At 60.6% G+C, this 9388-nt stretch overlaps 1 protein-coding gene across 1 annotated transcript in view; it reads right to left on the bottom strand.

The window, feature by feature from the left end:
• Positions 1–9388, bottom strand: part of VOLCADRAFT_104564 (uncharacterized protein) — a gene marked incomplete at both ends in the record, with an annotated part of 15262 nt that overhangs the window by 1456 nt on the left and 4418 nt on the right. The window contains 15 exons of the mRNA XM_002949990.1: positions 314–345; positions 1271–1456; positions 1805–1846; positions 2129–2311; positions 2675–2795; positions 2896–3011; positions 3253–3361; positions 3923–4001; positions 4350–4486; positions 4835–4875; positions 5982–6129; positions 6511–6866; positions 7547–7636; positions 8252–8408; positions 8852–8946. Of these exons, the coding sequence (XP_002950036.1) occupies positions 314–345; positions 1271–1456; positions 1805–1846; positions 2129–2311; positions 2675–2795; positions 2896–3011; positions 3253–3361; positions 3923–4001; positions 4350–4486; positions 4835–4875; positions 5982–6129; positions 6511–6866; positions 7547–7636; positions 8252–8408; positions 8852–8946 (1892 nt within the window). The remainder of the gene's footprint in view (positions 1–313; positions 346–1270; positions 1457–1804; positions 1847–2128; positions 2312–2674; positions 2796–2895; positions 3012–3252; positions 3362–3922; positions 4002–4349; positions 4487–4834; positions 4876–5981; positions 6130–6510; positions 6867–7546; positions 7637–8251; positions 8409–8851; positions 8947–9388) is intronic.

The following is a 9388-nucleotide window of genomic DNA, read 5'->3' as shown; positions in this document are numbered from 1 at the left end:
GGGAGGGGGAGGGGGAGGGGGAGGTACTAAACGACCGTAACCCATAGCCAACAGCAGCGGCAGGAGCGGCACCGGCAGATTCAACACAGCGTAGGCAGTGGCCAGCCGCGTTAGGCCCCCTCCTCGTCCGCAGGAACACATCCGACTACGAAGGTACAACAATGAACCCCCTCCTCCCCTCCTGCGCCGCGCCCAAAACAGGCCCCCTGCCCAGCCGCGGTCCCCCCTTTAGCCTTTAGAAACATTATCAACATCACCGCCTTCCGCACCCACCGCACGTGATCTCCCCCTCCCCTACACCCCCTCCCCTCACCAGGTGATGAAGCCGCTGCTGTTATCGCCCATCTGTTAGCACCATGACATGACCGCCAGAACCAAGTAGTGCCCCGAAGCCATGGAAAGAGGGCGGGGGGATGGAAAGAGGGAGGGGAGATAACAGTTATGTATAAGGTTAGGGGGTGGAGATGGTGGGAAAGGGTGGCTCAAGCACCGCAGGATCAAGGGGTCTGTTGTGAGCCAGCTGGGGGGAGGGAAGCTCAGGGCAGGTGTAGCTGTGGAGAGAGTTGCGGACCTCAGCGAATCACGCTCATGTCAGGGGCACATGGTACTGGCAAGGAGGTAAGGGGGCAAGGCACGTCACCAGCAAGGAAGAACAAGAAGAAGAAGAAGAAAAAAGCGGAGGCCAAGAGAAGGGCCCGAACGATAACACTGATCCATCTGGACACAAGGATTTCACCACCACCACCACCTGCACCCGAACAGGCAAGTCGCCAGGTAGCCAGCGACCCATAACCCCTGCCTGCCTGCTCTAACCTGCCTGGTCTCCCCCCGTCCCCCCGACGGTCAGTTCTACGTTTGTTACTCTCTTGCCCTGGCAGCAGCTTCAATCGTGTGTGGTTCGTCTTTCCCCCCGACCCCCCCAACCCACACATCCACTCAGTCGTAACACTGCTTCCTTAAAGAGACACCCCATGCACTGCGCCAACCCCAGCACCACCAGACACACCGCCACATGTACACGAGCATCAGGCCGGCGTGTGTCGCCTTTGGGTCTCTCTCATTCCCTATCTTCTGTTGCCAAATCCCTCCCTCCACCCTTCCCCCTTCCCCCTCCACCGTCCCCGGCAGTTCATCTCCCTTCCCGACACCTGACACCTGACACCCGACACCTGACTCCCTCCCCACCCCCCCAGCCTTCGTCTGATTGCCCTTCCTGGACCAACACTGGCACCTCCCTCCCCCCCCCTCCTCCCCCCCCCACCACCCGCACCTTGCAGTCCATCTGGGAGCACAGCCAACCAGCATCAGGGTCGCACAGCAGCTCGTCCTCTGGTACGACAGGTATCGGCGGGCTCTGCTCGTCCCACCTGGCCTCCATGTCCAGTCTCAGCGCTCCGCTGTCGTGATCCACAGTGAACAGCCGGTAGCCGTCCGGGCCGCCGCGGAGGAGCCGGGACTGCGGGGTAGGGAGGGAGGGGAGGGACGAACCACGAACGAGTGAAGCTGCTAGGGAGGGAAGGGGCCCACGACGAAGGGGGGGACATAAGAGGATGTGGAAAAGTGGGAGGGGGGAAACTGTGTGCAGACTTGCAAACAGAGGCTACCGCCGATATCCCAGGCACCACCTGCTGCCGCGGGCGGGACCCTTTGGGAGGGGGGGAAAAGCAGAGACCCCGGCTTGGAGACAGGGGCTGCTGCGCTGCGCTGCACTGCACTGCACCTCCGGCAGGTCTCTCCACTGCGCCCTCCCAAGCCCAGTCCGTAGGTCCCCTTCTCGCCCTGGCCACTGCCCACTACCACCCACCTGGCGCATGCCGTCGCGGTTGCATTCCCCAATAACACCAACCTGCGAGTGCCGGCAGGGACAGGGGCAGGGGCCTGATGCGGGGGATGCGGGGGTGATATTGTGGAGTGGCGGTGGTGGGGCTCCGGAAAGGTTGTGCAACCCCTGCTTGAAGGCTCCCTCGAGGCTCCTCCGGGGCTTAGGTACGCGCGTCACGTGTCGTGTGTTCTTTAAACCGGCGGCTTACTCCACTCAAACCATACCACTACCCCCTTACAGCCCCACGTACATACGTACATACATAAGCACACATATGCACAGATGTACACGCTACCTGCAGCTCACCTGTACGAACGCGGCCCCCCCCACCGTAGATATGGAGTCCGGGTAGTTGTGTGAGAGGTGGAAGTGGCCGGAGAACCACAGCTTGACGTTGCGGTGGCGGCTGACCAAGTCCATGAACACACGGGGCTGGGCCGAGTGGTTCAGCCAGGCGCACCGGTTCTTGATGTGCACCTCCTGGATTACCTGTGGGCGCAGAGAGGGAGAGGGCGTGGGCGAGGGCGAGTATTGCATGGGGAAAAAAGGTATAAAGAAGGTATTAAGAAGCGACTTCCTGGGTCCCGAACACCAACTTGAAGGAAAAAGGGTTATCCCGCCAGGAGGCGCAACGGGGGAGAAGATAAAGAGGATCCAAAGACAAGACCCGCGCGGCAACACGAGCGCGAACGCAAACACACCACGCTGGGGTCGTGACCAACTCCCCTCCCCTCCCTCCCCCTTCCCCTCCCCCAGTTCAGTCCAGTCTTCACTTCCCACACGTCGGCAGTTGATCGCTTTGTTTCTCTCAACTCTTTCTCCTCCCCCCTTCCCGGCCACTTCCCGACATACCTTCAATCCACAGCCCATAGGTGGCGCGTGTGTGAGCACCACGAAGGGCGTGTCCGGGTTATCCGCCAGCTGCTTCTCCAGCCACTGAACCTGGTCGTCGGAAATGAACACCTCGTGGTGGCTGCGGAGGGCAGGCGGGGACAGTACACCTCCGACTGAGTACGGTTCAACCCGGTCGTAGGGCTTGTACAGCAGAGGCAACCCCGCTCCCCGACACCCACCGGCTGCCCCCTGCCCCCACTCGCCTGTTCTCATTCGACCTGTACCTCTCAGTGGACAGCCCCACCAGTCGGGTGCGACCCAGATCAGCCGCCCAGTAGTGAGGCTGTCGGAACACCTGGGGCAGTGCAAGGGGGGAAGAGGGGGGAGGAGGGAGGGGGGAGAGGGAGGAGGGTCTGGCTGGGTGTAGGGCACGGGCAAGAAGCAAAGGGGGGGAAGGGAAGGTGGTAGATGAGGGCTGCTGTGCGGCATCTTCAGCTGAGATATCCCTCCGTCCCTCCCTCCCACCCCCATAGACCAGTGGGGCCATCCGGCGTGTAAGGAACCTCCGTCCCCCCGTCCCGTCCCCCTTCACGTACCTCTCTCCAAGCCGCAAGGTTCTCTTCGTCCGTTTCAAACTCGTCCCCCTCTAGATCGTGGTTGCCCAGGATTAAGGCGTACGGCACGTTAAAGCCCTCCAGGTACTGCCTGTACGGCAGGTCGTAGCACGCGAGATTGACGATGGCGACAGCCACACCGCCATCACGCGGAAAGAGATTAAAGTTAAACACAAAATCCAGAGACACGGTTGAGAAAGAGAGAAGAAGGGAATGACGCGACAAAGCACGGGATGACGAGGGGTAGCAAGCGATGCAGTCCGGCAAGCCCAGTCAGTTTCCCTGTGCAAAGCTGTTGCTCGTCCACGCTTGTAGGCGCCGTACACCCAACAATTTAGGAGAGTCCCGGAGGCGGGCTCCCTGTTGGGGTACTGCGGGTTGGGGGAGGCAGGTACGGCGCAGCGGCCTCTCGTCCCACCAGCACCTCAGCCCGCAGCCTGCGCGAGCCCCCACTTCGCAACGTCGGAACGCACATGCAGGTACGGTACGGCACGGGCACGTACAGCTGTGTATCGCCGCGTGCAACTACCTGTCCTCAACCCGCCTCCCCCCCCCCCGCTGCACCCCGGGGCTCCCTCTATCACGTCCGCAGTGGAGCTCGGGGCCCGCCCTGCCTCTTCCCCCCTCCCCTGCCCTGCCCTCTTCCCCCCACCTGGCGAACTCAAAACACTTCCGGGACCCTGACTGGTGCTTGCCGTGACCCAGATCGCCCAGCTGAACCACACGGGCACCTGCGCAGGCGGAGATCAAATACGGGATGGTGACTGAGCAATAGGGTGCGGAAACGCGTCGGGCTTCCGTCGCGCGCCGTGGTAGCATGAAAAGGACACACGCGGGCAAGGGGCAAGGACACGGCCGAGAGGCACACGTCACTCATCCCTTATGGCCCCCCAACCCCGAAGAAAATCGTTTTTCACTTTTCTTACCTACCTACCTTTCCACCTACCCGAAGATCATTCGCACGTACCACCCTCCCACCAAGCCGCCGCCACTAGGGAAACGACTACCCACCCCCACCGTTGCAGCTCCGCCGCCCCTCCTTGCCAGCTCTGCCCCTCCCCGCCCCGCTTCATCCGCACCCTCACAAGGACTCCCGTTGCCGTCCGCTGCCGCCATGGCCGTCCTCAGTTGTTCCCGGGCCGTGTCGAACAGCTTCATTTGCTCCGGTGCCAGGTGCAGGTCCCCCAGGATGGCCAGCTGCCAGGAGTCGGAGCGACTGGGGGCCCGAGTGTGGGGTTTTGCAGAAGGAGAAGCCAAATGCGGACCGAGGTAAGTCAGCTTTGGTGGAGTAAGGGTGGAGCAAAAGGCGAATGGCGTACACTGCGCTGGTGGCCGGTGTGCAGTGGAGCGGAATTGGAGTGTGGCATGGAGGAGCGGAGTGGAGAACACAGAACACACCAGCAGTGGATTGGGAGAAGGTATAGCATGAGGGCGCAGCAGGGGCAGCAGAGGAGATGGGGTGCATGGAGAGCAATTAGCGCTGGTAGTATGAGGAGAGGCCAGGCTGGGGCAACGCGCAAGACACACGCAGCATGAGTCGAGTTCCTTGCGTCAGCATCCTTACTTTTGGGTGCTAAGCGTAGGAAGCACCGAGCCCGGGCTAGCCTGTGCAGAGGTGTTGCAGCGCATCACGCGCACAGCACGTCCGGCCGGAGGCAACCAGCATCTGCTAACAGAACCTGTTCGGGTGAGCATACCAAAGAAAGGCATGGCACCCATGCTTAGCCCTAGTTGACTCGAGCAAGCTGAAATGGAAGGACCATTGCAAGTTAAAGCAAGCATGGCCAGCCTCCAATATTCTCATAGGCATGCAAATTCCAAATCACCGTGACATACCTTTCCCGCTAGCAGCAGGGTAGCGCACGTTCTTGAGCATGTTGCGGTCCAAGCGTCGCGTCAAAAGCTTCAATCAGGCATAAAACTTTTCATGCGCTCGTTTATAACCTTGAGACCACAGACCGCAATGCTAGGTCATCGCTTGCGTCTTCGCAGTTGTTAAACTTTGCTCGTCCAGTATATCTTATTTCCAATGCCGTACGACATTTTCAGTCAGAAGAGAAGAGCCGACGCTGCGAGCTCCGGAGCGCTGCAACTTTGCCGCATTCATCTCTAGCCTGCACATACCACACGGGGGATTATAACCCAAATCCCGCAAGAGATTTAACTCACAAATGCAGCTCCTCCCCCTCCTTCTCGACACTGCGGTGACAAGTTCCTGTCAACTTACAAAGCCCTCCCCGGCCTCCTTCTCAAAACAATGTCCCCTCATGGCAAGGCAACTGTGTGATTACACATCCGGCTCTGTACGTGTGTACGTGCATGCGCACCTACGTGCGCGACGTGATTTAAACTCTTCACCGTGCAACACATAGGCATACACATTTGATGGCCACTCTGGTCACTCAAGAGTACACACATCGCCATCCCTCGGTCACCCTGACGCTCGGCCCCTGGGGCCCCCCGCTCTTTCTAGGTACTACGACCCTTCACATGTCGGATGCCATGTCGTACGTATCCCTACCTGCTATTCCGTACAGCCATGGACACCACTCGATGCATATCTATATACACACCCTACCACTAGGCCATGGCAGACTCTACACACACACATACACACACATGAACATACATATATACAGCCAGCACCTGAAACTGAACCCCAACGCCCTGAGCACCGCATCCGTGTTCGACTGCCCTCAGCCAGCCAGCACCAGCGCCGCCAAGCCTCCAACTGCCGTACATAGGCTGTACATCAAAGCAAATGTGAGCCCTGTGCCCAGGGCCGCCAAGCCGTACACCCTTGCGAGCATCTCCCGGTACGGCATGTGCCCGCGTAGCAGCTCGTACATGGGCGGCGACCTGCGGGCCGAGGCCAACATCATGTCCCCTCGCGACCTCATCCGTGTGCACATGTGGTGCCGGCATGACGTCATTTGTACGTGAGGACATTCGGCGGCGACCCGCCCTAACAGGGCCCTAACAGGGAGCTCACCCCATCTCAGAGGGCCCCCACGGGACAACACGGGGGGTTACGGGGGCAGCAGCGGAAGGAAACAGCCCTACCCTTCACCTCCGTCGCCGTCCTCCTCCTACTACTACTCGGAGTCCCTTCACAACCCACATGCGCCCTGAACACGCAATATCCCCCCCGGGGGTCCCCCCCCACACACAGACACACTTAATCACCCCGGGTCCCATCCCCATCTCCCCGCCCCCGCCCCACACCCCCAGCCACCTTACCTCACAAATATCGCACCCCCATCCAGCTGCTTCCCCAGTTGCTCCGCCCGAGCCGCCGCCTCATCCACCCACTCCGCCTCAGTCCGCCCGCCAACACCGCCACCGCCACCGCCACCGCCACCGCCACCGCTGCTGCAACCCCTTCCCAGCGCGCCGGCGACATCCCCTGCTCCCTTCTGCTGCCCCTTCTGCTGCTGAACCTGCTTCTTGCGGTTGGCTGCTTGCACTGTGGCCGCGATAGTCCCCAGCAGCGCCAGTCCCGAGTACTGTACGATGACCCACTTGCGGGCCAGCAGCTGCAGCAGGGGCAGGAGCTCCAGGGGGGACATGGAGGACAGCGGGGTGAGGGAGGAGCTCTGATGGGGGAGGGGGGATGAGGAGCAGGGGGAACAAGGGGGGAAGGACGGGGCAGGAGAGGGGAATGTTTAGGCAGGTGGGACGAGCGAGTGTGTATGTACGGCATGACGAGGCTATGCGGGTGTTGAGGCTGGATAATAAAGTGTCATTCAGGGGAGGTTAGTGTGGTTACTGTGGCTTCCGTAGGGTTCGCGTTTACGAGTGTTGCGTGTGTGTCGGGGTGTGTGTGTATGGGGGGGTGGGCGTGGGCCGCGTGGCCGGGCACACGCCACTCGGTCACCCAGGCAAAGGACGCTTTCTCTCTTGCCGTACACATTTCGATGGAAGGTTACTAACACGACAATGCACACATGCACATACATACATACATACATACATACATACATACATACATACATACATACATACATACATACATACATACATACATACATACATACATACATACATACATACATACATACATACATACATACATACATACATACATACATACATACATACATACATACATACAAACACGCCAAGGTGGTCCTAAGATCCTCGCTGGTTACTATAAAGGCACGACAGGGCGCAGAACCGTACGGAGTGTGTCTGCCTGCCCCTTTCTCCCCTCCCCATCCGTACACACTCGCACGCACCCCGCAACCCCTTCCCCCCCCCACACACAGGCACCTACCTGCAGCAGCTCCAGCTCCTGCAGCGCCCTCACCTCGGGCACCCGCGAGTCACTGAACCTCCGCAGGGCGGCATCTAGCGCCTCATAGCCCTGGGGGGGGGGGTCAGTGGGGTGGTGTAGTGTGTATGGGGGTGATGAACGGGGGGTAAGATGAACCACTGGCGAGTGAACGGAGGGTGTGGGTGGATGGAAGCGGTGCGGGCAAGAAGTCAGAAGCAGAAAAGGAAGTGGGAGTAGAGGGGATCAGCTGGAGAAGGGATTGGAACTAGGTTGTGTACGGCTTGTACGACTGCTCACCGGGGGCTACGGCCGAATAAACGCCGACTGACTGACAGACTGACAGGGTTCATGTTTCATTAGGGCTGCGCCTTAGCTGAACCTACGTACTTGCATAACTACATGCGGATTCTCATGCTTCCCCTCCCCGACGGGGTTGTCTCTGTCGAACAGCCTCCCCCCAACCCGCAGCAGCTGTCCCAACAGAACTGACCGCGCAGTCAGCTCAGCAGTGTGGAGCAGGCGGCCCCAGATCTCAACCTCTCCCCCCCCGGGTAACCTCTCTCCCCACCCCAAAGAACACATCCCCACCAGCACACACCCCCACCCACGAAAGGTGTTTTGGGCCCCAATTTGCCGGTGATGCGCTCCCCCCGAGCTTTCCCCCCCACCCCTCCCCCACTCACCCCCCACCCCTACCCCACTCACCCCCGCCGTGTGTATCTCCCTCATCAGCAGCTCGCAGTCCTCCAGGGCGCTGTTCAGTCCCTGGCCGAGGGCCGGGGTGACGGTGTGGGCCGCATCCCCCACCAGCACCACACCGCCCGGGGCCCAGAACCGGGGCAGGGAGCGCATCACCGGGAAGCTGAGGGGGGGGCGGGGGGAGGATAGGGTAAGACGAATTACGGGCGTGTGAAGCAGATATCAGAGATAGACAGATAGTCCAGGAGAGTAAGACAAATGCTGCATCAGGAATATTTACTGACCAGTGATGACTCGAGCAGTGGTAGTCTTGGCGGCGACGTGGCCCGCTAGCTTGCGAGACGAGTTACTAGCTCCTAAGTCCAAAGAAGGCAGGACAAAGGGGGAAAACTACCTAACCGCTGGGATGAAATGAATGTCTTAAAGAAAGCAGGAAAAGAGGGAGGGCGAATGTAAAGGAGTGGGAAGGGGGCCAGGGGGGAGGGGGGGGAGCGGAACCCCGCCCCGTTCGGCAGGTGTATTGCCGGCTCACATTCATACACACACATTCTGTACGAGGGCCCGCTCCCTCCCTCCCTCCCTCCCCCCCTTTCCCTCCCCGCTTACCTGCTCAGTGGTGCCGCCGCCAGCTTGTCCGCCATCAGCGGCCGCCACTCTGCGGGCAGCTGGGAGCCCGCCTGGGCTAGCAGGGCCAGGTAGTCCTGGGGGGGAGGAGGGGGGGAAGGCGAACCACAAGCGAGTGAAGCTGAGCAGGGGTGGTAGGTAGGGGTAGGTAGGGGGTAGGTAGGGGTAGGTAGGGGTAGGTAGGGGTAGGTAGGGGTAGGTAGGGGGGAGGTAGGGGGGAAATGTGTGCAAACCCCAGGGAAGCAGTTGCTACCGCCCAAAAAGGGGGGGGGGTGAGAGGGCGATGTAGGAAGGAAGCAAGCTGGGAGCTCCGTTGGGTCAACAGCCCGTTGGCCAACGCGGCGTAGGGGAGGAGGGGAGGTAGGGGCGGTAGGGAAGGTGGGGGGCCCCCGGAACTACCTCGCCCTACCTCCCGGTCTCCCCCCCCCCCACCTCCCACCTCCCGGCTGTTCATCTGCCTGAAGACCTCCTCCTTAGCCGCCAGGTAGCCGCAGTAGCTGCCGTCAATGTCCCGGCACA

Source organism: Volvox carteri (assembly GCF_000143455.1).
Source record: "Volvox carteri f. nagariensis unplaced genomic scaffold VOLCAscaffold_17, whole genome shotgun sequence".
Classification (NCBI taxonomy): Eukaryota; Viridiplantae; Chlorophyta; class Chlorophyceae; order Chlamydomonadales; family Volvocaceae; genus Volvox; species Volvox carteri.
Note: the sequence above shows the minus strand (reverse complement) of the source record. Positions and strands in the feature narration are given on the sequence as shown.